Genomic DNA, 27,693 nt, shown 5'->3' with positions numbered 1-27,693 from the left:
GCAACCGGACCAGAACCGGGCCCAGTTCAACGACTGCCTCAACCGGGCCCGAAATCCAGTGGAGCTCACCTTCGGACGTTTGAAAGCCCACTTCCGTTGTCTGCTCACCCGTCTCGAGATGGGTGAGCGGAATGCAACAGAGGTACTGGCCGCGTGCTGCGTGCTCCACAACATTGTGGAGTGCAGTGGGGAGGCCTTCCTCCCTGCATGGATGGCGGCCGAGGCACAGACGTTTGACCAGCCCCACACAGCTGCCGTCCGCCAGGCACGCCAGGATGCGGTGCACATCAGAGAGGCCCTGGTGCACATGTTTGCCCAAGCCCCGTAGTAGGGTCACCTGGGTCTCCCCAGACTACTGGCTCCTATCCCATACCCTTCCCCACCCCCTCCCCTTACCTTCCCCCAATTGTAAAGAGTCAATTCAAAGCACGTCGGCCGTCATCGTGACTGTTCGTTGGGTGCGTCGGGCGTAGTTAGGGTTTTTCTTTTTAATTTAGGCTAGGGTTTAGGCCACCATCGCCTGTCCCGAAGAACAGGGAAGAGGATTCAGGGTTCGTGCGGAAGGCTCAAGTCAGGGTACCTGATTCTAGTTGTCTTCGAGGGATCTCCTGGCTGTTCCTCTCCCAAGGCCCGGAAGGACCAAAGGATTGAGGTGGCCAGCTTCGCCGTCATCTTCCATCGAGGGATCTCCTGGCTGTTCCTCTCCCGAGGCCCGGAAGGACCAAAGGATTGAGGTTGCCAGCAACACCACCAATCATCCTCCCTGTGCCTAGACTATGTTACATAATCTTTAGTGTGCATCTTTTAACCGTTCTTGCTTTGTTATCTATGTTAAATATAGTTTGTGGTTTAAATTTTACTGAAAAGTCTCAGTATTTATTTATACACCACAAACCAATGACCACTTAAAAAGGGACCCCCGGTGATAGAATACAGAATTTGGTGTCCACAGTTTGTAACCCTTTTAAATTTAGGTGGCTAATTGGCATCTCAAATCATTTCTTACAGTTACCCTCTAGTAACACAATAACCAACACAAGAATCAACTGAACAACAGACTTTTTATTTACAAGGGGGAGGGGGGAGAGACCTTCAACTAGGGCGGGGTGGGGGAAGAGATCTTCAGCTGGGACGGGGAGGGGGGAAAGACCTTCAACTGGGACAGGGAGGGGAGAGAGACTTCAACTGGGACAGGGAGGGGGGAAAGACCTTCAACTGGGACGGGGAGGGGGGAGAGATCTTCAATTGGTCATGTTTCCGATCCCCAGCCAGGACGAGCTGGGGATTTGCCGTGTCTGGAGCCAGAGTCACCATCGCTGGGGAGAGAGAATCAGGGTGTGAGGGGCAGAGCTCAGCCCTGGGGGTGGCTGGGGCCATTTCTCACCTTCCCCAGCAGCCCTGTTGTGGCTGGGACAGGCCTGGGCCCCAGGGAGCTGCCTCTGCCCTGGGCCCTGAGACTGAGCCGAGCTGTCACTGCAGCGCCTCAGCCTGGGCAATGGGACCCGCTTCATCAGCTTCTCATTTGTGTGCAGAGGCTGCAGCCTCCTGCCCCCCAGCTCGGACTGCTCCATCCCCAGGGCCAGGCCCAGAGCAGGAGGGTTCAGTGGGAGGGCGGGGGGCAGAGGAAGCAGGTTCCAGCTTTAACCCCCAGAGGGAAACTCCCTCCCCTGCTGCAGCCTCCACCCCCCGCCCAGGGCACAGAGGAGAGGGGGCAGTGCGGGGGAAGAGCCGCCTCGCCCCAGAGAGCAGGGCCTGGGCATTAGTCACCCCCAGGGCAGTGGAGGGTCCAGGGCTCCTCAGGGCAGCCGGGCTCAATGTGGGGAGACCAGCTCTGGCTTCTGGCCTGGCCGGGGGCAGGGCTCTGGGGAAGGGGATCTGGGGTGGGGTCACTGGGAGGGGCCAGCACAGGGCAGAGGCTGGTGCCCAAGGAGGGGCTGCGCTGATAAGCTGCCCCGACACAAAGCGCAGCCCCTGCCTGCAAAGCCCCCTGCCTGCAAACTGTGCCCATAGTGAGAAGTGGGGGGTCCGACCATCCCATTTCTTAAAGGGGCAGGACACGGCCGCTCGTCCTTCTGATCCAATGCCCCTGGGGCTCCTCACCGCTCAGTGGGCAGGTTTGGGGCTCTGCCTGTCATGGTCGCTGGGGGTTTGGTTGGTGACTTGAACTACAAGCTCAGGAAGGTGTTTTCAGTCTCTACTTGATACCTCACCCTGTTTGAAAGCTCCCGGGGACTTTCCTCCTGCCCTCTCCAGTGCGGAGGGCAGCGTGTCTGGTGGGGGAAGGGAGAAGAAAGGTGAGATTTTAGGAGTCCATATTGCCCACAACATCCCCAATCCTAACACCCAGACCTGAGTTTTCATTACAGCAGACACACACTTGGATACGTCTATCCTGCAGAGAAGACTGAGGCTGCCGCTGTCAATTTCCAAGGGTTCAAATTAGCAGTCGAATTTAGACAGCTCATCAAACTGAGGGGCATTTCTGTCGGTGCCGGTACCCCTCATTTCACGAGGAGTAAGGGAAGCCGGAGGGAGAGTGCTCTTCCCTCCACTGCCTGCTGCGTGGACAGCGCCAGCAAGTAAGTTATGCTACTTCGACTGCAGCTAGGCAATTATGGTTAGGTCCATAAAAGGCTATTTACAGTATGATGGGGGCAACTTTGGCTACGACAAATCAGGAAAGAGATCTTGGAGTTATCGTGGACCGTTCTCTGAAAACTTCCACACAGAGTGCAGCGGCAGTCAAAAAGGCAAAAAGGATGCTAGGAATTATTAGGAAAGGGATTGAAAATAAGACCCAGAATATTTTACTGCCCCTGTATAAAACTATGGTACACCCACATCTTGAATACTGTGTACAGATGTGGTCTCCTCACCTCAAAAAAGATATTTTGGCCTTAGAAAGAGTTCAGAATAGGGCAACTAAAATGATTAGGGGTTTGGAACGGGTCCCATATGAGGAGAGGTTAAAATGACTGGGACTTTTCAGTTTAGAGAAGAGGAGACCGAGGGGGGATATGATAGAGGTCTATAAAATCATGAGTGGTGTGGAGAGGGCCGATAAAGAAAAGTTATTTATTAGTTCCCTAAATAGAAGAACTAGAGGACACCAAATGAAATTAATGGGTAGCAGGCTTAAAACTAATAAAAGAAAGTTCTTCTTTACACAGCGTGTAGTCAACCTGTGGAACTCCTTGCCAGAGGAGGCTGTGAAGGCTAGGACTATAATAGAGTTTAAAGAGAAGCTGGATAATTTCATGGAGGTGAGGTCCATAAAAGGCTATTAGCCAGGGGATAAAATGGTGTCCTTGGCCTCTGTTTGTCAGAGGCTGGAGAGGGATGGCAGTAGTCAAATCGCTTGATTGTGTCTTTGGTCCACCCTCTCTGGGGCACCTGGTGCTGGCCACTGTCGGCAGACAGGATACTGGGCTAGAAGGACCTTTGGTCTGACCCAGTACAGCCGTTCTTATGTTCTTATGTTAAGTTGTGTAGCTTAATTCGACTTTGTCCTGCAGTGTAGCCGTACGCTCACGTATTTAATATAAAAAGGTCTGAAGCCTCCTACTTCATCCCTCATTCAGGCCTCTCCCAGCAAAGGAACCAACCTCCCTGCAGCCTCACAGCCAGCCAGGACAGTCTGTGAAGAGATTCGCTTTCTCCTCAACATCCCCTCCCACCCTGCAGGCTCCACTGGGATTGGCTCATTCAATTCTTGACATTTGTCACAGAGCCTGCAAAGACTTTGATCTCAGAGTAACTTCACCCAGTTGGGTCCTTTTGACATGAGCGGAAGGTTCAGAGTTTGCCAACTCCTGGCTCTACCTGTGAGCCGTGGGGTCTGTGTACTCAGCGTCTCCACAGAGAGCAGCACGGAGCTGGGCGTGTTTCTGTCTGTGTGTCGGCCATTTTGTGCTCTAATGTCACTGTCATTACAAAGCAGCTTTTGGAACAAATCATAGAATCATAGATTACTAGGAATGGAAGGGACCCCAAGAGGTCATCGAGTCCAGTCCCCTGCCCTCGTGGCAGGACCAAATACTGTCTAGACCATCCCTGATAGACATTTATCTAACCTACTCTTAAATATCTCCACAGATGGGGATTCCACAACCTCCCTGGGCAATTTATTCCAGTGTTTGATCACCCGACAGTTAGGAAGTTTTTTCTAATGTCCAACCTAAACCTCCCTTGCTGCAGTTTAAGCCCATTGCTTCTTGTTCTATCCTCAGAGGCCAAGATGAACAAGTTTTCTCCCTCCTCCTCATGACACCCTTTTAGATACCTGGAAACGGCTATCATGTCCCCCCTCAATCGTCTCTTTTCTAAACTAATCAAACCCAATTCTTTCAGCCTCCCCTCCTAGCTCATGTTCTCTAGATCTTTAATCATTCTTGTTGCTCTTCTCTGGACTCTCTCCAATTTCTCCACATCTTTCTTGAAATGCAGAACTGGACACAATACTCCAACTGAGGCCTAACCAGAGCAGAGTAGAGCGGAAGAATGATTTATCGTGTCTTGCTCAGAACGCACCTGTTAATGCATCCCAAAATCATGTTTGCTTTTTTTGCAACAGCATCACACTGCTGACTCATAGTCAGCTTGTGGTCCACTATAACCCCTAAATCCCTTTCTGCCATACTCCTTCCCAGACAGTCGCTTCCCATTCTGTATGTGTGAAACTGATGGTTCCTTTGGAAGTGGAGCACTTTGCATTTGTCTTTATTAAACTTCATTCTGTTTAATAAGGTTCAATGAATCACCTGAGTGTCTGGGATGGCAAGTGGGCGCCATTCTCACCTCACAATTCGAAAGAAACTTCATCTAACGAGGAACCAAATGACCAGCATCGGTCTCTTTACATGGGCCCTGGCGCTTCACTCGCTCTCCCCTCCCTCATCCATTCTCGGTACCTGTGAATTGTCTCAGTGTCTCCGACAGTGCAGTCGTTTGCTGGGAGAAACCCCTGACTCACTCGTCCAGTTCAGGAGAAATCTCCTCTGGCGGCTGGAACGGCCCCGTCTCACACCTGGGGAGAGACAACGTCACATGGGGACACTGCACCGAGTGACTCAGTTCTCCAGCTCTGGCCAGTGAGTCGCTGCTCTGCTGGGCCTGGAGTTCGAATCCCTCCAGTTCTCCCAGCCCGAAAGCAGGGGCAGCGCAGCCCTTGGCCCTGCAACATCCCCTCAAAGGTCCCATGAACAGTCTGCAGCTCTGGCCTGGGGAGACCAGCTGGGGGACAAAAGGGGAATTGAGTCTCCACGGCCAACTCACCCCTTGGCCCCCAGGCGCTGAGGGGCAGGAGGTTCCCAGGGGAAGGGCTGGAGGAATCTACCCACTAGGGACTAGACTGAGACACCAGCTCCCCCCTCTCCAGCCCATTCCCACAGGTCTCCAAACAGCCCTCGGGTGGGACAGACTCTGGGTCCCTGCTGCCCTAGGCTGAATGTGCCCAGTGTCCAGCACTGACAGGCCCATGTCCCACCCCACAGCCCTGAGGCAGCCAGTCCCCAGGGAGGTGACAGCTCTAAGAAACACTTGAGCTCAGACTGTGCCCTGAATGGGGAATTCCAGAGTCTGCTGGGCCAGGGGAGAGCTGCAGGCTGACGCTGATCAGAGATTTGTGCCCAGCCTGTGACCTTCCCCTCACATCTGGCTGTAGGGTCCTGGGGAGATGTGGTGCCAACATCAGCTCCAACCTCTTCCCCTGCGCTGGGCAGTGTGAGGGGAGCAAGAGACACCTACCTGCTCAGGGTGCTTCTCACGTCCCCATCCGACATACAGGGAAGGGATTTTGGATACATGGAGAAGAGAGGCCCCAGGGCCATGGATCCCCTGAGCGAATGGGGCTTTGCCATCTCCAATAGGTCTGTGCCTGTGACTCTGCAAAGCACAATAGTCACTCACATGGCAGCAATGCACCCGCCGAGTTACACCCAGATCTGACGGCTGGACCCCAGCGCTTGTGATTCAGGAGCCTCCCTTCCCTGTGTGGGGAGCTGGGACGTTTCTCCCTCAGTCTCACCTGCAGGAATTCACTCGCTGGCTTCTGACACGTCCCCTCCAGCTCACCGATCCACTCGCTGAGACGGGAAATCTGCACAGAGAGTTTCCTGACAGTGTCAGTCTGGATGGGCCACAATCTCCTGCCTCTTGGCTTGTGTCTGTTTCTGTGTGAAAACAGGGAAAGGGCTGGTCGGGGGCATGGGCAGAGCCTGAGAACCTGTAATACCATCTCTGGGTATTAAGCTGGGGCATCCCTCAGGTTCCCCTTTGGCCCCGTGTCCCACTGGAAGGGACGGTTCCCTGCAACATGTTCTGTTGTTCACGGGCTCTGGGAATTCAGTCCCAGAGCATCAGGGGGCAGGACTCAGCACCAAGGTTCTCTTTAATAGTCTCCATCCAGGTGTGGAAAAAATGTCTATATATACTGAGGCATGTGCAAATGTGTACCACTTAGCTGTGGACATTGTGCTAATCTAGCTGGGCAGCATTTGAATTTCTCCTCCTCTGCCACCCAAGCACTCAGTGTCCTGGGAACACTGCTCAGCCCCACCCTGACACAGATACCCAGGGAGAGAACAGAAGCAAACCTGTTAATGCAGCAAAAGAGCAGACCCAGCAGACAGCCCTTCCCAGGGACATGCAGGTCACTGGAGGAGGGTTTCTGGAAAAGCCACAAGGGCTGGACATTAACTTATCCCCTGACATGGCAGCTCAGGGCCTGTCTGCACATGGATCTAACCCAGCAATCCATGGTCATGGAGCAACTCGCCATCCCACCTTCCCAAGGCCACACAGGAGCCTGCCTCCAAACAGCCCCTCCCCCTGCTGGCCCATAGCCACAGGCACCTACCAGATACTCCTGACTTCTCCCCTCTCCTGTCGCTTTCCATCCCAGCAGCTTTTCTCTCTCTTCCCGCAGAGCCTTCAAATGGGCCTGGATTTTCCCCTGAGGAAACAGAAATGAGCCGGGAGGTTTCATTGTGAGGCTGAGAGGGGTGGGGAACGGGGCGTTTTCCCACTCACAGCCCCAGTCACTGTTGGTCCCAGTCGCTGTGTGACATCAGGGACCCCAAGGAGATGAAACATTATTAATACAGCCTGGGAGTGTGTCAGAATTTGACTGTTTCCAAGTCAGCTTGAGTCTTTTTAGTAATTAGCATGAGATCTCATTTATCAGAGAGCTCATTATCAGGCACAACCCCTATCCAGCCCTGACTCTCACACTGGGGGCCATCAATACGTCTCTGTTTGGGAAGATTTAAATAACTAAGTGGTACCAATCCCAGAAGCCTCAGGGTTTAAAGAGGGGCTGTGGACTGCACTGGTTGGTCAGAGCTGGGCTAAGCACCAGGGCAAACCCATCAGTTACAGAGAGGCTCAGGGCATGTCTACATTGCAGGATTTTTCCAGAAAAATGGCCATTTTCCTGGAAAAACGACACTTACGTCCATACAGCTATTGCATTCTTTTGACAGAAAGTTGAAAGAACAGAGGGGTTTTCTGACAGCGGTAAACCTCTTTCTACAATGAAGAAGCCTTTTTCTGAAAAAGCTTTGTTGGAACAAGGTGTGTGTGGACACAGAAGAGAGTGTTTTTTTGAAAAAAGAGGCCTTCAGGAAAAAGCACCGGTGGCCACTCCGTCCACAGTAATCACAACTGAAATGCGAGATAGCGTCCATTCAATGTGGATCTTTTGAAAACGCAGAGTTGATGGAAGGCCCAGCATGCCGGCTTGGGCATGTTCTGTGCTCTGGGGATGGGCCAGTGACTCCCTTAATTAAAAGGCTGATTTCTGTTCAGGATGGTTGGGTTTGCCCCAACGCTGCCCTGCAGTGGCAACGCCCTCTGGGCAGGTATCCGCTGCCTCAGTCCCTGGTACAGCTCCCGGCAGCAGTGCATTCTGGGAGATTCCCACAGGCTGCCTGGTGGGACTAACAGAATTCTAGGGCTAGAAGAGACCTCAGGAGGTCAAGTCCAGCCCCCTGCCCAGGGCAGGACCAATCCCAACTAAATCATCCCAGCCAGGGCTTTGTCGAGCCAAGACTTAAAAACCTCTAGGGATGGAGACTCCAACCCCTCCCTAGGGAACCCATCCCTGTGCTTCCCCACCCTCCTAGTGAAATAATTTTTCCTAATATCCAACCTAGACCTCCCCCACTGTAACTAGCACAGGTCAGACCAGCACCGGGCAGCTCCAAACTGGGGTAAGTTTTGCTCCAACCCAGTCTGATCCCAGTGGTACCTGGCATGGCCCTGTGCTGCCTGGAGCCCTGTTGTGGGTGGATTCAAAGCCCACACAGCATCCAGCCCAGCCCAGATCTCTGGAGGAGCCCAGGAGTTCAGCATCCCAGTGGAAAACCTGCTGGGCCTTTATGAACACATCTTTCCCTCCTAAGGGCCATGCTTCATCACTGTAGGACTGATGCTGAGGTAGCACCATCAGGTAGAGACCTGGAATGAATCGAGGAAGACCTGTTTTAATCCCATTTTTATCACTGAACTATTGACTGACCCTGGGCAACTCTTGGTGCCTCAGTTTCCCTCCTTGCCTTTGTTTGTCTTAGTTATGCTGTAACCTGCTCAGGGCAAGACTTGTCCCTCGCTGTGTTTTGTACAGGGACCAGATCTCCTCTAGGGTCTCTAAGGGCGACTGTGATGCAAATCCAGGTAACAACAACGCATTGTTAGACAAATTCATAACGGCAACAAGAGCCTGGAACTTCCCCTTTTCCAAGCTGCAGGCAACTGGCTCAGATAAGTCAGTGGCAGCTCTTCTGAGTTACGACCCAGCCTCCACTGGGAAAAAAGAGCTTTTAAACCTAGCTGGGTTCCAGAAGGACTCAGCATCTCTCAGGGAAGTTTCTAACGTCCTGCAGCTTTAAAGACTTGAGCTTTTGCCTGCGATGCCAGAGCACGGATTTTATTACAAGATTGAACTGACGTTGCTTGAGGCCTGAACTCAATTTGTATAGTTTGGAGAATAACATGAGAATGTCCGAGCTTCATTCCAGCCATTGCTCTGGGGTGGGGCTGGGCAAGAGGGGGTCAGGGTGCAGGGTCCCCCGGGGAGAGAGCACTACCCCAGCTCTCTGTCATCCAGCAGCTTGGGGCCAGGTGAGGAGCCTCACCATGGTCGCTGCAGCTCCAGGGGCCCAGCTGGGAGAGGGGTACGTGCCCCCTGGCTCAGGCAGGTCCAGGTTTGTCTGCCCCCTGCACTCCCCAGCCAGAGTGAGGAATGCAGCAAACTGGGCATTATCCCCTCACGCCCTGGTGAAGTCTCCAATGTCTCCACAGGAATGTTGGGGGGGGGGGGGGGCTTCAGCCCACCCTTCCTAAAGGGCCCATGGGTGGGGAGAGGGTTGGGACAGGGGCAGTCCCAGACAGAGAAAGGTGTGTGCCCCCATCCAGCCCCGTTCACATCCCCACTGAGTCTGTCTCTTATCTGTATGGTTTGATGAGAAGCCCCCATCCCAGGCTCCTCCCATTGCCCTGGCACAGCCAAACCCGTGTGGCTTTAAGTTACAATCAGAGGAAGCCACACGCTGAATGCCATGGCCCTGGCTTTCACTGCTTAGTGCTTGAACAAACAGGCGAACACACAGACACGGGCAGATAAACACTCTCAACTAGACAGTAGATTCAAGGTGGCAGCAACTCCCTACCTGGTACTCCTGGGCCGCTTCCTGTATGGGCAGCACCCTGTGAGCGTGGTGAGCCTGGAACAGATGGCAAATCACACAGATTGGAGTCTGATCCTCGTTGCAGAACAGCTTGAGAGCCTCCTGGTGCTCCCCGCACACCCCCTGGTGCTCCCCTCCTGCTCCCTTTGGTGCCTGCAGGCTCAGCCGCTTGACTAGTTCTACTATGTTTGCCAGCTGCCTGGTGGGCCGGAAGTTTCTCTGCTGCACAGTTTCTCTGCACTGCGGGCAGGTGATGGCTGGGCTGGGTCCCTCCCAGCACTGGCTCAAGCCCCGGCAGAAATTGTGCCCGCAGTCGGTGATCATCGGGTCCGTGAAATACTCCAGGCAGAGGGGACACGTCGCTTCCTCCTGGAGACTCTCCACGGGGCTCTCTGCAGCCATGGCTGCCTCTGGGCTGGGGAACAAGGTTAGTTTCACTTTCCTGAGCTCACACTGTGTCCCGCCCTTGACAGCAATGGGGCGTTTCCCTTCCTGGAACTGACTCAGGCTGTTTGCTGAGCTGGAAAGGCCCCAAAGGAAACAATTCAGCCCTGGAGGCTTTAGTGAAAAATGTCCCACTAGGGCTCTGGTCCTAAAATCATCACCTAGGAGAGATCGCAGAGCCTTGCTGATGTGCTGGAAAGGTTCTAGCTGGGGGCTGTAGGTATGAGCCAGGGCCTTCTCTTGCTTTCCTGCTTGGGTCTGTCCTGTAGCACATGACTTTTGAGACACACAGACCCCCTGCAAGCGCAATAGGGGAGGAGGATGCCGATGTCCCTGTAAAACCCCAGTGATGCTCCCTCCACCCCCAGCACAGGGGCTGGAATGTGCCCAGAGCCAGGTGGTGGTCCCAGCAGCAAATGAGCAGAGCCCCCCTGACTTGGGAGTGAGCTAAACAGAGACATGAGAACGTGCATTTGTTCAGGTCTGTCCGTGGAGCCGTTTGCTGGAGCAGCCAGGCCGAAAAGCACAAAGTGATCAGAGCCAGGCAGCACCAGCAACACCCTGTAGTCAGAGACCTTGCAACTAGCTGCAGGAGAGACGAGGGGCTTTCTTCTACACATAAAACAGTCCAGGGGGTTTGTTTCTTTCCAAGGACTCACTCTGGTCACATTCCCAACCTGTTTTCACTACTAAATGAAGGGAAGTTGCACAAGGGCACAGGGAGGACTGGACCCCCCGGGTCTCCAGCACAGACACCCCAGGCCTTAGCTGCTCAGCCCAACTGCCGAAGGGGTGGGGGGGAGGTAGCACCAAACCCCTGCTCATTGGTGCTTCTGTCCCTAAGAGTCCCACCCCAGCAGAGCAGCCCTGGGAGCCCAGGGCACAGATATTCCACTGGTGCCTGGCCAAGCCCTGCAGTGCAGTGGCTGCAGAGACAGATTCAAACCCTGCAGCAGGGTGGGCGGGGGAGCCAGGCAGCTCCCTATATTTTGTGTTTGTATTGCGGGTTGGTGATTGGGCTCCCCAAACCCTCGGCCAGTCCTGGGGGGGGGGGGGCACAGGCTGGGGGCTGCTGGAGGCTCCCTGGACCCCCTGCCCAGGGCAGATGGGGAGTTTGGGGCTCCCCATAATAGGCGGGGCTCCCTAGGCAGCTCTTCCCACGGCCCAGCTCTGGCTTCCAGCCTCACTCTCCCTAACCCCATGATCCCTCCCCTCTCAGCCTGATTCCCCTGCAACGCCCCCCTCCTGCCCGCAGTGCAACCCTGCCCCCTCCCATCCTCCTTCGGCCCCCGCTGCCCCCACATCCCTGTGCCCTCAGTGCACACAGCGACAGAGCAGCAGCCTCGCCCCCTCCCAAAGGAGACGCAGACTGCGGGGGGGGGGGGAGGGGAGTTAACCCCTTAGTTCCCGGAGCCGCACTCGCAGGCCGGGCAGGGGCAGCCCCAGGGACGCGGGGCCCAGCTCAGGCTCGGGGCAACCCCTGGGGAGCGGGGCGAGGGCAGGAGGCAGCGACTCCCCGCGCCGGGCGCTGCTGGGGGGGGGGGGGGGGGGGGCTGCCGCTCACACGCTGCTGCTGCTGCCTCCGTGGGACGCCGGACCGAGCCCGGGACAGCTGCACCCAGCGCTCTAGCCCCTGCCCGCCTGCGCACTAAGTGAGGGCAGCGGCCTCAGCAGCGGCTACTGCGCATACTCCGTTCGGGGGGGCCCGTGCGTATGCAGCCAGGTGCGCGCGGGGCGGGGGGCTTAGAGCCAGAGGATGCTGGGGGGGGGGGTGCGGGGGAAGGAGGATACGGGGGAGGGGTTGCACTGCGGGGGTCGTGGGGCAGAGGGGAGCGGGGGGGGGGGGGGTTACAAGCTCCCTGTGCAGACAGGGCACTTTCCCTTGCTCCCGCTTCCCCCTCCCCCCCCAGCGCCGCGCGATCCTCTCTGCCCGGGTGGGTCCGTGGGGGGGACCCGCGGGCCCGTTCGCAGCGCGGCAGGATGCGGGCGGGTCCGCGCGTGGCTCAATCTGCAGCGCCCCTTGGCCCTAGCGCGGGGCTCTGCCCCCCCCCCCCCACCCGGGCCCCCAGCGCAGCAGCTGCTGTTAATGCCGGAGCGTGTTTCCGCGGGCAGCGCAGACCCTCGTTCGGTGTTTCCCACAGAGCCCCGATCTGTGTCTGTCTGGGGCTCGTGGCTTTTCCTTTCTCAGCCTCCTCCAGCCCCTGGTCTTTCTGCTCCTCAGTTACGGATAACAACTCCCTGGGATTGCCAGAAAACAAGCCGCGTGTGTGTGTTTAATACCAGGAAATTCTGGACCGCACTTTGTTGCTGACAGTTTCAGCAGTGCCCTGGGCCAGTGCTTCCGTCTGTGCTGCAGCTTCAGATCTTTGCTCATTGGGCCCATGTGATGTCCAGGCTGACAGCTTTCCTGGGGCGGTTTCAAAACTCCTTCCCTTTCCTTTCATCCTCCAATGGGGGTGGCTTTTGCCAGCTGCTGTTTTGCTTCTCCACCCAGCACTTTAGGGCTTTGTCACAGGTCACCACTTGGGTAGATCTTGGATCCCAAATACTCACTATGGGCCAGATTTGTAAATGTGAAAGCAACAGATACTTTGGAAAATCCTTTTGTAACTGACAATGTATTAAAAACCCTTCTTTCCCTAAAAACCAGTGGTGCTGTAGCACTTTAGAGACGGAGAAAAAAATAGGTAGTAGCATGAGCTTTCAAGGGCACAGCCCACTTCCTCAGAGGAGCAGTGGTCCTATGGCAGTGGGTTGTGCCCACGAAAGCTCAGGATACTAGCTATAGACTTTTGTTAGTCACTGAGGTACTACACAACCATTCATCCTTTTTAAAGTTCCACACTCATACGGCTCCCCCGTGAGACGTCTTTCTGTAAGCAATTCCCTGTCCGGCAAACACAGAAGTGCGCACTTTACTTTCCTCTTACTTTATGTGTTGCAAGTATAAATGTCGGCGGGTTTCCACATTTATCTGTACCTCTGATTGCACGTTTTAATGTCACAGATTTTCATATAGGTTATATCTACAGTTATGATACATTTGCTTGGTGCTCTTTCTGACAAGCCTACACTGCTGTGTTGCCAGAATCCAAGATTTTGAAACTAATAACCCTTCTTTGCATTGGCTGGGTGTCTGGCCTAGTGCTGACCTGGCCCTATCTCTCTTTTCCCCCTTTGTTTCTACAGGAGAATAGTTGGTGCTCACTCGTCACTCGTAAAACAGATGTTTTCTTAGCACTGAGGACACAGACTATAATGCTGACTCAGATGTGAAGTTAAACATTTTTATGACACCTCTGATCCAGATTGTGGGGCTAACAGTGCGACTTTGCGTCTAAATGGCTGCAGCTGCTCATATATGAAGTTGTTACGGAAAAGCAGTTAATGCATTTGAAACGGAAGGAGGTAGATGGTTTTCTAGGACACATGCTTTGTGGAAATACAGGATTGCTAGGGGATAAATGGATTAAATGTGACATAGATGAGACCGGACTACAAGATCTAATGATCCCTCCTGATCTTATGAATCTATGAATCTTAGGATCTCCTTGTGTAACCATTCAGCAGGTGCGTTCAATTTTAAGCATCTGAATGGTCCCCTTGATTTCACTTAATCTCTGCTGGTTTAGTTTTGATGAGAGGGACTAGGTCTGGGCTGCAATTAAATGAATGAAGTGGATTGAAATACAGGAGCCTAAGTATAGACACCTACATCCATATTCAGGCAGCTGAATTTACGACTTGTTTAATGGAAACTCTGGGCACTCGGAACCGAATCCCATTGTTACAGGTGCAGTAATATTGAAACTCAAGCCAGGTATTGAGAGAAATGAATGTGGTGTTGGGATCTAACTTGTGTGGTGTTAGGGAATATCTAGACTCAACGTTTGCCCAGAAGGATAGTCTAGCATGAGCATTACAGGGGAGAGTTTGGGGAGAATGGGGGTATAGAAAGGATTAAAGTCTCTTCTGAAATGTCTCCAATTGCCCTTCTCCCCCATGTCTGTCTCCAGCTCAGCCTATGGCCTGCAGAGCCAGGGACAGGTGTCTCTCTGAAAGGAACAGAAGGAGATTGACAGGTGGTGGGTCTCAGGAGTTGTATAGCTTGTTGCAGGATTTGAACCGGCACAAAAAAAACCCTGTTAGATTTTTAGTCTAACTCCTTAACCACTCAGGCATCACAGCTGTGAACTCAACAGTGTTCCAGGGCCAGGGAAACTGGTAACTAATCCCAGTGCCCAGGCCTGATGTCACCTGCCCCACAGAATTCACACAGCAAACCTGGCTCCCCGAGCACAGGGGGAGGTTGGGTGCTCATTGCTAGGCCGTGGGGTGAAGCATCAAACCGGGCACCTCCTATGGGGCCAGTGAGTGTTGCTGTCCCTGCTGACCAGACAGGGACATGGAGGCAGGGAGAGGTTCACTGCATTGGCCAAGGTCACCCAGCGAGTTAGAGCCCAGCTCTGCCGCCAGCTCCCTGCCCCACCCACCGACGTGCTGACTCCCTCTCTGCCATGGGGCTGTTTGCATTGGCCTCTTCTCTCTGTAGCCAGGGCTAAGGCTGTCCGGCAGGAGAATGTGACCTGGCTCCCTGCACCTGGGCCCTGTCTTTGTAGCAGGGACAGCAACAGTTACAGGCCCCCAGGAGGGGGCTTGGTTGAACTTTCAGCCTTCGCCTTAAAAACATTAAAAGCATTTCCGGAAAATCATGCCAGTCTATACGTAGCCTCTCTGCTTCTTTCAGAGATACGCCTGGGGTGGTGTCTCATGCTAGGTCGCTGGGGTGCATGTTCACTGCACTGTATCTTGAAATAAGATACGCAATATGAGCTATGCAAATTGTGTATCTTATTTCAATGCTATTTCAAAATTGCTTATTTTATCATTTGGCGCACAGCACCAAATTTCAAAATAACGCGCTATTTGGAAACATCCCTTACTCCTTGTAGAATGAGACTTACAGGCACGTCGGAATAGCGAGCCTGAAATAATGTGCTTCCTGTGAAGATGTGAGGTAGCTATTTTGAGATACTCTGGTATCCCAAAATGGTGTTGCAGTGTAGATGTACCCTGAGAGTGCACTTAGGTGGACCCCTTGGGCAGCAAGAATTTAGGCCATTAGTCTCCTGGAACTGAAAGGGACCTTGAGAGATCATCAAGTCCAGTCCGTGAGAGCAGGACCAAGCATTGTCTAGATCATCCTGACAGGTGTCTGGCCAACCTGCTCCTAAATATCTCCAGGGATGGAGATTCCACAAACTCCCTGGGCAATTTATTTCAGTGTTTAACCACCTTGATAGGCAGGAAGTTTTTCCTAATGTCCAACCTAAACCTCCCTTGCTGCAGTTTAAGCCCCTTGCTTCTAGTCCTGTCCTCAGAGGCCAAGGAGAATAATTTTTTTCCTTCCTCCTTGTGAGACCCTTTGAGATACTTGAAAACTATCTGGGTGCGTCGAGACTGGCAAGATTTTGCGCAAAAGCAGCTGCTTTTGCGCAAAAACTTGCCAGCTGTCTACACTGGCCACTTGAATTTGCGCAAGAGCACTGACTTTGTAATGTACAAAATCAGTGCTTCTTGTGCAAATACTTTCACGCTCCTGCTCGGGAAAAAGCCCTCTTGCGCGAGAATACTTGCGCAAGAGGGCCAGTGTAGACTGGGAAGGACTGTTTTGCACAAAAAAGCCACAATGGTGAAAATGGCCACCGGAGCTTTCTTGCGCAAAATCACGTCTAGACTGGCCACGGATGCTTTTGTGCAAAAGCACTTTTTGTGCAAAAGCATCCGTGCCAATCTTGACACGCTTTTGCAGAAATACTTTTAACAGAAAAACGTTTCCATTAAAAGTATTTCCGCAAAATCATGCCAGTCTAGACGCAGCCTCTATGGTCAACCCAATGTGGGCAAGATGAGAGTCCAGACATAAGTTCCTTATACTACTGGAGAAGGGAGCTGGGCAGGCTTGGCCCAGGGCCCAAGTCCCTTTCAGCCCCCCGCTGGGCTCAGTAGTCCCCTGTGAACAGAGGGGACTGTATTACTGCCACTGTAAGATCACAGAAAGAACACGGGGATTCCCCTGAGCACACTGACGCTATGTCTACCCTGCCTGTTTTCTGCAGAAGAGGCAATGCAAATGAAGCGCTCAAGAATCTGTAAACATTTTTGAGGAATATGGGCTCTTGTGCAAAAGGGGTTTTTTTTTTGTGTGCAAAATGGACCCATCTACACAGCTTTTTTTTTTTTTTTTTGCACAGAAACCTCTTCTGCAAAAAGCATCGGAAGAGAATATGCAAACGAAGTACGAGAAGTTGCTAATGAGCGCTTCACTTGCATTGCTTCCTCCACAAAAAAGAGGTGGCGTAGACATAGCGTGAGTCTCTGTAGCAGAGCACCTGGGAAGAGAGAACAAGCCCTTTGCCCCCCGCCCAAGAGTCAAGCCCAATCTTTACGGAATGTGTGGTACTCAGTGCGGTGTTCAGGGGGCTCCTGTTCTCTGCTGCCTGGTCAGAATGCCCCCAGCCCTGCCTTGGGACACGCTTCCATACGCTGCTCCTGCTCTAGTCAGAAGGTGCAGGGGGATGAGAAAATTAGCAGCCACGAGGCGTATTATCTAGGTATGTCCAGAAAGGCCTGGTGTGACTACGGGGACAAGCCTGCAAACAGCTGTGTGAGGGCAGTCAGCTGGCACCGGGCAGAGCCCATCACACCAGTTGCTGTTTGCTGGATTGGGGCCTACGTTAGGAAGAAAGAAGTGGGGCTCTCAACACAGTCACCTGCCCCGCCTAGCTCACATGTGCCCCCGTGTGCTGCGAACTGGTGCTGTCACTCCTGCCTCCCTTAACAGAGAAACTCAAAGATGCCTGTTCCAGTGCAAACAGACAATTGTTAGTGCTACCTGCCTCGTCTCTTTTAATACATGTGTTGTCATCACAGGCACTCGCAGCTTCCTGCTGCCTCAGGCCTGGATTTAGCCCCTTGTTTGCCTTTCCGGGTAACCGAGCTCTTCCTGAGCAGGGAGATGGGTTACTTGGGGTTTCCAAAACACATAAAGGATGTGGGAGCACAAATCTCACCAAAAGCCCAGGGAGCTGCTTACGCCCCCAAGTCCCTTGGGTGTAGATACACGACAGCTGCAAGGAAGCCAGATGGCACCAGTGCCACTGTAGCCGGGGAATGGTGTAGTCATTGCAGCCTGGGCTCTCCAGTCTTCCGGAGACCCAGGTTGGCACTGGCTAGCTGGGGGTCTCTGCCACGATGCTCAGCGCTGAATTTTAACAAGGAGCCTCTTTCTCCCAAGGGTTCATTTGGCACCAGAGTTTAATGTTCACCTTTCTCTGCACTGTTGCACAAGGGACGCTGCTACAACCCAGGGCCTGCAGCACCAGGAGAATTTGCTAGAGGCAAAGGGCTGCCTAGATCAGTGGGTTTCAAACGGCAGCTCACAACCCAGTACTGGTTCGAGGAATGTCAGGCATTGGGACTTGTTTCTGCAGGGTGATAGGCGGGGGTGCTAAGGCAGATGCCTGCATCTCCTGGCACTGTAGCAGTACTGTGCCCAAAAGGGCCCAGCAACAGGCCCAGCTCCTAGATGAGTACAGAGGGTGGCTGCAGAGCCTCTGCCTGTCTCCAGCCCCAGCTGTTAGATCTACCCCTGCCCAGCCCAAACCTCTGCCCCTCCTAGGGTGTCTTCTTATCCCTCCCATCTCTGGGGCTGGAGGGAGGGAGGGGAGGAGCTTTAAGGCATCATAGAGATGAGGAGTCTGGGGCTGGGTACATGGGATTCTTCCAGGGTCACAGAGACCGGCATGTCTGAGGCCAGAGAGGCTGATTTCAGGGGCGCAGGCTGAGCTGGGATCCCATCCCCACCCAGAGCCAGGGTCGGATTCTCTCCCCAGGGAGGGAGCCCGGTGGGAAAGTGAAGATCGGGGCCTCGGTTCCAGCATCAATAAATGTCACCTGCCCCCGGTCACAGTCCAGACAAACCCGGATCCTGTGGGGGGAGCTCAGTGGCAGGGAGGTCACAGGGGAGGTGAGAGCCCGGAACTGACACCCCAACCACTGCACAGCCCAGATCCCCCCCTCAGGGCTACGGCTGATCCCTCCCTTCCTGCTCACAGACTCTCTGGCCACCCCCACAGCCCAGTCTCGCTCATCCCCCACCTCCACCTCCCAGCAATGTCTCCCCGAGGTGAACCCCTCACGGCCCAGCACACAGGACACAGAGTCAAATCTCTCCGGGTTGTCGGGCAGTGGCTGCCGTATAGGTTCCCATCTCACATGTTTCCCGTCCTCAGACAGGACGAGTCGGGAATGAGCCGTGTCTGGATCCAGAGTCACAGTCACTGGGGAGAGAGAATCAGGGCGTGAGGGGCAGAGCTCAGCCCTGGGGGCGGCTGGGGCCATTTTTCACCCTCCCCAGCAGCCCTGTTGTGGCTGGGACAGGCCTGGGCCCTAGGGAGCTGCCTCTGCCCTGGGCCCTGAGACTGAGCCGAGCTGTCACTGCAGCACCTCAGCCTGGGCAATGGGACCCGCTTCATCAGCTTCTTATTTGTGTGCAGAGGCTGCAGCCTCCTGCCCCCCCAGCTCGGGCTGCTCCACCCCCCAGGGCCAGGCCCAGAGCAGGAGGGTCCAGTGGGGGGAGGGCGGGAAGAGGAGGCGGGTTCCAGCTTTAACCCCCAGAGGGAAACTCCCTCCCCTGCTGCAGCCTCCACCCCCCGCCCAGGGCACAGAGGGGAGGGGGCAGCGTGGGGGAAGAGCCGCCTCGCCCCAGAGAGCAGGGCCTGGGCATTAGTCACCCCCAGAGCAGTGGAGGGCCCAGGGCTCCTCAGGGCAGCCGGACTCAATGGGGGGAGCCCAGCTCTGGCTTCTGGCCTGGCCGGGGGCAGGGCCTCTGGGGAAGGGGATCTGGGGTGGGGTCACTGGGAAGGGCAGCACAGGGCAGAGGCTGGTGCCCAAGGAGGGGCTGCGCTGATCAGCTGCCCCGACACAAAGTGCAGCCCCTGCCTGCAAAGCCCCCTGCCTGCAAACTGCGCCCATAGTGAGAAGTGGGGGGTCCGACCATCCCATTTCTTAAAGGGGCAGGACACGGCCCCTCGTCCTTCTGCTCCAGTGCCCCTGGGGCTCCTCACCACTCAGTGGGCAGGTTTGGGGCTCTGCCTGTCGTGGTCACTGCAGGTTTGTTTGGTGACTTGAGCTACAAACTCAGGAAGATGTTTTCAGTCTCCACTTGAAACCTCACCTGGTTTGAAAGCTCCCAGGGACTTTCCTCTTGCTCTCTCCAGTGCAGAAGGCAGAGTATCTGGTGGGGGAAGGGAGAAGGGAGGCGCAAAAACACATGATTGGAATGTTTGTATGGAAGGGTACAGCTTGCTCAGGAAGGTTAGGCAGGGAAAAAAGGGAGGAGGTGTTGCCTTATACATTAAAAATGAACACACTTGGAGTGAGGTGGAGATGGACATAGGAGACGGAAGTGTTGAGAGTCTCTGGGTCAGGCTAAAAGGGATTAAAAACAAAGGTGATGTCATGCTAGGAGTCTACTACAGGCCACCTACCCAGGTGGAAGAAGTGAATGAGGCTTTTTTTAAACAACTAACAAAATCATCCAAAGCCCAAGATTTGCTGGTGATGGGGGACTTCAACTATCCAGATATATGTTGGGAAAATAACACTGCAAGACACAGACTATCCAATACGTTCTTGGACTGCATTGGAGACAACTTTTTATTTCAGAAGGTTGAAAAAGCTACTGGGGGGAAGCTGTTCTAGATTTGATCCTAACAAATAGGGAGGAACTGGTTGAGAATTTGAAAGTGGAAAGCAGCTTGGGTGAAAGTGATCATGAAATCACAGAGTTCACAATTCTAAGGAAGGGTAGAAGGGAAAACAGCAAAATAGAGACAATGGATTTCAGGAAGGCGGATTTTGGTAAGCTCAGAGAGCTGATAGGTAAGGTCCCATGGGAATCGAGACTGAAGGGAAAAACAACTGAGGAGAGTTGGCAGTTTTTCAAAGGGACATTGTTAAGGGCCCAAAAGCAAACTATTCCGATGTGTCAGAAAGGACCACCTTGGCTTAACCACAAGATCTTGCATGATCTAAAAATAAAAAAGGAGTCATATAAAAAATGGAAAGTAGGACAAATTACAAAGGATGAATATAGGCAAACAGCACAGGAATGCAGGGGCAAGATTAGAAAGACAAAGGCACAGAATGAGCTCAAACTAGCTACCGGAATAAAGGGAAACAAGAAGACTTTTTATAAATACATTAGAAGCAAGAGGAAGACCAAGGAGAGGGTAGGCCCACTGGTCAGTGAGGAGGGAAAAACAGTAACAGGAAACTTGGAAATGGCAGAGATGCTCAATGATTTATTTGTTTCGGTCTTCACCGAGAAGTCTGTAGGAATGCCTAACATAATGAATGCTAGTGGGAAGGGGGTAGTTTTAGAAGGTAAAATAAAAAAGAACAAGTTAAAAACCACCTAGAAAAGTTAGATGCCTGCAAGTCACCAGGGCTGATGAAATGCATCCTAGAATACTCAAGGAGCTGATAGAGGAGGTATCTGAGCCTCTAGCTATCATCTTTGGAAAATCATGGGAGACAGGAGAGATTCCAGAGGACTGGAAAAGGGCAAATCTAGTGCCCATCTATGAAAAGGGAAATAAGAACAACCCAGGAAACTACAGACCAGTTAATTTAACTTCTGTGCCAGGGAAGATAATGGAGCAAGTAATTAAGGAAATCATCTGTAAACACTTGGAAAGTGGCAAGGTGATAGGGAACAGCCAGCATGGATTTGTAAAGAACAAATCATGTCAAACCAATCTGATAGCTTTCTTTAATAGGATAATGAGTCTTGCGGATAAGGGAGAAGCGGTGGATGTGGTATACCTAGACTTTACTAAGGTGTTTGATACGGTCTCGCATGATAGTCTTATAAATAGACTAGGTAAATACAACTTAGTTGGGGCTACTATAAGGTGGGTGCATAAGTAGCTGGATAACCGTATTCAGAGAGTTGTTATTAATGGTTCACAATCCTGCTGGAAAGGCATAACAAGTGGGGATCCGCAGGGGTCCGTTTTGGGACCGGCTCTGTTCAATATTTTCATAAACGATTTAGATATTGGTATAGAAAGTACACTTATTAAGTTTGCAGATGATACCAAGCTGGGAGGGGTTGCGACTAATCTGGAGGATAGGGTCATAATTCAAAATGACCTGGACAAACTGGAGAAATGGTCTGACGTAAATAGGATGAAGTTTAATAAAGACAAATGCAAAGTGCTCCACTTAGGAAGGAACAATCAATTTCATACATACAGAATGGGAAGCGACTGTCTGGGAAGGAGTACGGCAGAAAGCAATCTAGGGGTTAGAGTGGACCACAAGTTGAATATGGGTCAGCAGTGTGATGCTGTTGCAAAGAAAGCAAACATGATTCTGGGATGCATTAACAAGTGTGTTGTGAGCAAGACACGAGAAGTCATTGTTCCGCTCTACTCTGCGCTGGTTAGGCCTCAATTGGAGTATTGTGTCCAGTTCTGGGCACCGCATTTCAAGAAGGATGTGGAGAAATTGGAGAGGGTCCAGAGAAGAGCAACGAGAATGATTAAAGGTCTAGAGAACATGACCTATGAGGGAAGACTGAAGGAATTGGGTTTGTTTAGTTTAGAAAAGAGAAGATTGAGGGGGGACATGATAGCAGTTTTCAGATATCTAAAAGGGTGTCATAAGGAGGAGAGAGAAAACTTGTTCATCTCCCAGCAAAGGAACCAACGTCCCTGCAGCCTCACAGCCAGCCCAGGACAGTCTGTGAAGAGATTCGCTTTCTCCTCAACATCCCCTCACCCCCACCCTGAAGCCTTCACTGGGTTTGGCTCATTCACTTCCTGACATTTGTCACAGCCTAGGCCCAGATCCTGCAAAGATTTTGGCCTCAAAGTAACTTCACCCACTTGGGTCCCTTTGACACGAGCAGAAGGTTCAGAGTGTGTGAACTCCTGGCTCTACCTGTGATCCATGGGGTCTGTATACTCAGCGTCTCTGCAGAGAGCAGCACGGAGCTGTGCGTTTGTCTGTCTGTGTTGGCCATTTTGTGCTCTAACAGTTGCTGTTATTACAAAGTGGCTTTTGGAACAAATAAGGTTCAATGAATCACCTGAGTGTCTGGGACGGCAAGTGGGTGCCATTCTCACCTCACAATTCAACAGAAACTTCATCTAACGAGGAACCAAATGACCAGCATCGGTCTCTTACCCTGGGCTCAGATACTTCACTCACTTTCCCCTCCCCCATCCATTCTCGGTACCTGTGAACTGCCTCAGCATCTCCGACAGCGCAGTTGTTATCTGGGAGAAACCTCTGACTCGCTCGCCCAGTTCAAGAGAAATCTCCTCTGGTGGCTGGAACGGCCCCATCTCACACCTGGGAAGAGACAACGTCACATGGGGACACTGCACCGAGTGACTCAGTTCTCCAGCTCTGGCCAGTGAGTCGCTGCTCTGCTGGGCCTGGAGTTCGAATCCTCCAGTTCTCCCAGTCCAAGAGCAGGGGCAGCGCAGCCCTTGGCCCTGCAACGTCCCCTCAAAGGTCCATTAACAGCCTGCAGCTCTGGCCTGGGGAGACCAGCTGGGGCACAAAAGGGGAACTGAGTCTCCACGGCCAACTCACCCCTTGGCCTCCAGGCGCTGAGGGGCAGGAGGTTCCCAGGGGAAGGGCTGTAGGAATCTGCCCACTAGGGACTAGACTGAGACACCAGCTCCCCCCTCCCCAGCCCATTCCCACAGGTCTCCAAACAGCCCTCGGGTGGGACAGACTCTGGGTCCCTGCTGCCCTGGGCTGACTGTGCCCAGTGCCCAGCAGTGACAGGCCCATGTCCCACCCCACAGCCCTGAGGCAGCCAGTCCCCAGGGAGGTGACAGCTCCAGGAGACACTTGAGCTCAGACTGTGCCCTCAATGGAGAATTCCAGAGTCTGCTGGGCCAGGGGAGAGCCGCAGGCTGACGCTGATCAGAGATTTGTGCCCAGCCTGTGACCAACCCCTCACATCTGGCTGCAGGGCCCTGGGGAAATGTGGTGCCAACATCAGCTCCAAGCTCTATCCCTGCGCTGTGCAGTGTGAGAGGAGTGAGAGACACCTACCTGCTCAAGGTGCTTCTGACATCCTAGAGGGGAGAGAGAAAAGAATCTCAGCCCCTATCGAGACACACAGGACCCAGGAAAGGGATTTTGCAAACATGGGAAGAGAGGCCCTGCCCTGGCTCCAGGGCCATGGATCCCCTAAGCAAATGGGGCTTTGCCATCTCTAATAGGTCTGTGCCTGTGACTCTGCAAAGCACAACAGTCACTCACATGGCAGCAACGCACCCGCTGAGTTACACCCAGATCTGACAGCTGGACTCCATCACTTGTGATTCAGGAGCCTCCCTTCCCTGTGTGGGGAGCTGGGATGTTTCTCCCTCAGTCTCACCTGCAGGAATTCACTTGCTGACTTCTGACACGTCCCCTCCAGCTCACCGATCTGCTCACTGAGATGGGAAATCTGCACAGAGAGTTTCCTGACAGTGTCAGTCTGGAGCCTCCCAGTTTCCTCATCCAACTGCTCCAGCTGGGCCAGCAGGAGTCGCTCTTGTTCCTCCAGGAACTGCCGCAGCTGCTGAAACTCTGCCACAATCTTCTTCCTCTCAGCTTGTGTCTGTTTCTGTGTGAAAACAGGGAAAGGGCTGGTCAGGGGCATGGGCAGAGCCTGAGAACCTGTAATACCATCTCTGGGAACTAGACTGAGGCATCCCTCAGTTTCCTGTTTGGCCCATGTGTCCCTCTAAAAGGGACGGTTCCCTGCCTGCCATGGGTAGCAAGTTCTGTTATTCTTGGGTTCTGGAAAATCACACCCAGAGCTGCAGGGGACAGATCTCAGCATCAGTGTTCTCTTTAATCTTCTCCATCCATGTGTGGAATACATTTTTCAGTGTTCACCAAGGCATGTAAATGTGCACCACCAGTTGAAACAAAATGTAGCTGTGAACATTCTGCTAATCAGCTGGGCAGCATTTGAATCTCTCCTGAGCTGCTGCCCAACATTCAGACCTCCCCCTGCCGGTCCATAGCCACAGGCACCTACCAGATACTCCTGACTTCTCCCCTCCCCCGTCGCTTTCCATCCCAGCAGCTTTTCTCTCTCTTCCCGCAGAGTCTTCAAATGGGCCTGGATTTTCCCCTGAGGAAACAGAAATGAGCCGGGAGGTTTCATTGTGAGGCTGAGAGGGGTGGGGAACGGGGCGTTTTCCCACCCACAGCCCCAGTGACTGTTGGTCCCAGTCGCTGTGTGACATCAGGGCCCCCAAGCAGATGAAACCTTATTAATACATCCTGGGAGTGTGTCAGAATCTGTCTGTTACCGAGGCAGGTTGAGTCTGTTTAGTAGTTCGAGAGAGAGCTCAGTTATCAGCGCGCGTTGTTGGTGTGTGTGAAACAATTGGCAGCGCAGCCCAGAACCGGCCCTGACTCGCACTGGGGGTGAATCAACACATCTCTGTGTGAGGGGATTGAAATAGCTAAGAGACGCCAATCCCAAGAGCCACCACGGCTTAAACAGGGGCTGGGAGCTCAGCTCTGGGGGCTGCGCTGGTTGGACACAGCTAGGCTTGGCCCCAGGGCCAGCCCATTAGTTGTAGGGAGGCTCAGCAGAGCAACGTCAATGGGCCCCTGGGCAGATCACCAGGCTCTTCTGTCTCCCTCCCTTCCCCCGTCTGAGGGCCTGAGGAGGCCTGTCAGGGGTCGACCACCCCCCCTACCCTCTTAGCCCCGGAGGATTGTGGGGCAGGGCAGGCTCGCGTTAAGTTCACGGAGGGGCTCTCCCCTGCCCACTGACGGTTTGCTCTAGGCCTGTAGGGCATGCTGGGTTCCCCTATATCGGGGTGGCCCCGATATGACCAGAATCCTCCCGCTTTCACCCAGGGCCCATTGAGTTCTCAGTCCCTGTCCCCAAAGTCTATCTCTCGCCAATCCTCCTGTGGGCGGATCGCCTCCCACACTACGGGCGTGGTGTAGGGGTGCTTGGGCTCTCCTGTACTCCTGAGCGTCTTCTCTTCCTCAGGACCAGAAGGGTACGATGTCCGGCCTTTACCTGGCTGGCGAGGTCCTAAATGTCTGTTCCTTGCCGCCCTTCTCAGGGCTACTGCTGGAAGTCGCTCCTCCTACAGGTGCTCCTCTATCCGGGCCCCTTTCCTACCTCTACTACAGGCTGTTTCGGCGATGTTGGGTGCCCTTTGCTCCATGGATCTAGGTGTCGTCGCGTCCCAGCGCTCTGTTCAGAGGAGGGGGCTAGTCACCTCTTCCGGCCGTGGGGGTTCCTCGGGATTCGGGCGACTTCCGCTCGCCTCCTGGCTGGTGCCCCTTCGCTGAGCCTTTACAGCCTTGGCCCCCTCCGGTTCTGGCTCTGGCTCCATGTCGCCGCCTCCTGCGTGCCCTCTGTCTTCTTGGGGACGGAGCAGGACGATTGTGGGTTCGGCTGCCCTGGCTCTCCTGCCGTGTTCCTGTGGTGCCCTCTTCTGCCTCTGGTGGGTTGCCCCCATCCTCCCAATGCCTCGGCCTCTTCTGCCCCGCTCTGCTCCCCGCAGGCACACCCCCACCCCCAGGTGTGCCGGTGCCGCACTTAAAAGCAGCCGCCGGCTTACCATGCATGCGCGGCAACATAGCCAGCACTTGCCTGGGCTCAGCAAGGGTGACGGGACCAGCCCGTCACAAGGCCATTTGTCAGGCTTTACGCTGCACAGTCCCAGTTCTGTGGGGCTCTGTTCCTGCCCGGAGGGGACTCAGCCCAGGCCGTGGCTTTGTCTGGTGAGAAAGGGACAGGAGGAGACTGAGACTGCAGCAGGACACCTGTGAGGGTGGGGGCAGGAGGGGGTGGCACCTCCACACAGAATGACGTAGGTGGGGATGGTCTGACAGAGGCAGGGACAGGCCCACAGAGGCCAACCAAGCGTTGAGGGTGGGCCTGGGCAGGTAGACGTGAGCATGTCCTGTGCTCTGGGGATGCTTCAGTGGCCCCCGTAATTAAATAGGTTGATTTGTAGTAAGTAGGGTTCAGGTTTGCCCCAGCACTGCCCTAAACCCTTTTTAGAGCAATGCCCTCTGGGCAGGTACCTGCTGCCCCAGTCCCTGGTACAGCTCCCGGCAGCAGTGCATTCTGGGAGATTCCCACAGGTTGCCTGGTGGGACTAACAGAACCTCGCTGGCTGGTCCGTGCCCAGCTACCCACTGGCACAGGTCAGACTGGCACCGGGCAGCTCCCGCCTGGGGGTAGTTTTGTTCCATCCCAGTCTGATCCCAGTGGTGCCTGCCATAACCCTGTGCTGCCTGGAGTGGTGCTGTGGGTGGACTCAAGGCGCTCCAGATCCCACGCAGCATCCAGCCCTGTGACCTCATCTAGTGTCGGCTGCAGCATCTGAGTTTAACCCCTCATGGAGCAGCCCAGGAGTTCAGCATCCCAGTGGGAAACCGCCTCTCCCTGCTGGGCCTGGGCCCATAGCAAGGCGTCTTTCCCTCCTAACTCACACATTTCATCACTGCAGTTGAGAAAGCAATATGGCCTAGTGGTTAAACTCATGGACTCGGTCTGGAGAAACTGGGGTTCCATGCTGAACTCTGCCACTCACTCACTGAGTGACTCCTGAGCCTTTGTGCCTCAATTTCCCTCTCCACATTTTGTCTTCCTAGATTGTAAACTGCTCAGGGCAGGGATTGTCCCCGGCTGGGTTTTGTGCAGAGCCCGGATCTCACGTGGGATCTGTCAGGGCGACTGTGATGCAAATACAAGTAACAATAAATTCTAGCAATAAATCTGTAGCAACAGCCGCTTGTAACCCCCCTTCTCCAGTCTGAAGGCAGCACAGTCCCATAGCCAGCCTGCTGCTGACCCATACCCCTCCCATTGGGTAACGGCCCCTCATTTCCCCAAGGAACTGGGGATTCTGCTGAGCATCTCAGAGAAATTTCCCTCAGTCGGTGTCTTTAAGGACTTGCTCTGTTGCCTCAGTTGCCCCCTGACCAGAGCATTTCTTTTCTTCCAGGAAGAGTCAGGGAAATTAGCCAGTGACTAAAACCCAGAGTAATTCCCAGCAGACAGGGCAGCAGTTCCCTACCTTGTACTCCTGGGCAGCCTCCGCTATGGGCAGCACCGTGTGCGCGCGGTGAGCCCGGGACTCTCTGCAGATCACGCAGATGGGGGCTTGATCCTCCTCACAAAACAGCTTCAGCGCCTCCTGATGCTCCTCACACACCCCGTCCCTGCCCGCCCCTTTCACTGCCTGCAGGCTCAGCTGTTTGACTAGTTCTACCATGTTTGCCAGCTGCCTGTTGGGCCGGAGGGGGCCCTGCTGCACCGAGTCCCTGCACTGCAGGCAGGAGGCGGCTGGGTTGGGACCCTCCCAGCACCGGCTGAGGCAGGTGCGGCAGAAATTGTGCCCACAGGCTGTAACCACCGGGTCCTTGAAATACTCCAGGCAGAGGGGACAGGTCGCTTCCTCCTGCAGGCTTTTCACCGGGCTCGCTGCAGCCATGG

General features: G+C 54.0%; 2 protein-coding genes across 12 annotated transcripts; both read right to left on the bottom strand.

Moving 5' to 3' along the window:
- Positions 1 to 461: 461 nt before the first annotated feature.
- Positions 462 to 10,708, bottom strand: LOC142821509 (zinc finger protein RFP-like). Of its 11 annotated transcripts, XR_012898255.1 has the most exons (7): positions 9,669 to 10,708; positions 6,857 to 6,952; positions 6,026 to 6,097; positions 4,911 to 5,883; positions 2,211 to 2,270; positions 1,210 to 1,316; positions 462 to 1,179 (listed from the first exon to the last, which is right to left on the bottom strand). XR_012898255.1 is itself a non-coding variant. In XM_075912654.1 (5 exons), exons 1-5 carry the CDS (start codon positions 10,086 to 10,088, stop codon positions 5,021 to 5,023), a joined length of 732 nt encoding a protein of 243 aa, XP_075768769.1. In that variant the 5' UTR covers positions 10,089 to 10,701; the 3' UTR covers positions 462 to 5,020. The 11 variants fall into 11 exon arrangements, 3 of the variants coding, with proteins under 3 accessions (XP_075768769.1, XP_075768768.1, XP_075768771.1); XR_012898253.1 differs by having other exon boundaries at positions 2,101 to 5,883; XR_012898254.1 differs by having other exon boundaries at positions 462 to 1,316.
- A 6,721-nt stretch (positions 10,709 to 17,429) lies between these two features.
- LOC112545428 (zinc finger protein RFP-like) lies at positions 17,430 to 27,691 on the bottom strand. Its single transcript, XM_075912627.1, has 7 exons — positions 27,275 to 27,691; positions 24,253 to 24,348; positions 23,602 to 23,832; positions 23,274 to 23,296; positions 22,441 to 22,556; positions 19,369 to 19,428; positions 17,430 to 18,472 (listed from the first exon to the last, which is right to left on the bottom strand). Exons 1-7 carry the CDS (start codon positions 27,689 to 27,691, stop codon positions 17,961 to 17,963), a joined length of 1,455 nt encoding a protein of 484 aa, XP_075768742.1. The 3' UTR covers positions 17,430 to 17,960.
- Between the last annotated feature and the right edge of the window lie 2 nt (positions 27,692 to 27,693).

Source organism: Pelodiscus sinensis, chromosome 31 (assembly GCF_049634645.1).
Source record: "Pelodiscus sinensis isolate JC-2024 chromosome 31, ASM4963464v1, whole genome shotgun sequence".
NCBI lineage: Eukaryota > Metazoa > Chordata > Testudines > Trionychidae > Pelodiscus > Pelodiscus sinensis.
This window is presented reverse-complemented; position numbering and strand designations above follow the sequence as displayed.

Excerpts from the sequence above, each read along its gene's own strand:
- LOC112545428 (XM_075912627.1), bottom strand. The coding sequence starts at position 27,691 with ATGGCTGCAGCGAGCCCGGTGAAAAGCCTGCAGGAGGAAGCGACCTGT. Across the intron at positions 23,297-23,601 it reads CAGCAAGTGAATTCCTGCAG|GATGTCAGAAGCACCTTGAG; the intron begins GTGAGACTGAGG and ends TCTCCCCTCTAG. Across the intron at positions 22,557-23,273 it reads GTCAGAAGCACCTTGAGCAG|GTGTGAGATGGGGCCGTTCC; the intron begins GTAGGTGTCTCT and ends GTCTCTTCCCAG.
- LOC142821509 (XM_075912653.1), bottom strand. The coding sequence starts at position 10,088 with ATGGCTGCAGAGAGCCCCGTGGAGAGTCTCCAGGAGGAAGCGACGTGT. Across the intron at positions 6,953-9,668 it reads AAGCGGCCCAGGAGTACCAG|GGGAAAATCCAGGCCCATTT; the intron begins GTAGGGAGTTGC and ends CTGTTTCCTCAG. Across the intron at positions 5,884-6,025 it reads CAGCGAGTGAATTCCTGCAG|AGTCACAGGCACAGACCTAT; the intron begins GTGAGACTGAGG and ends TGTGCTTTGCAG.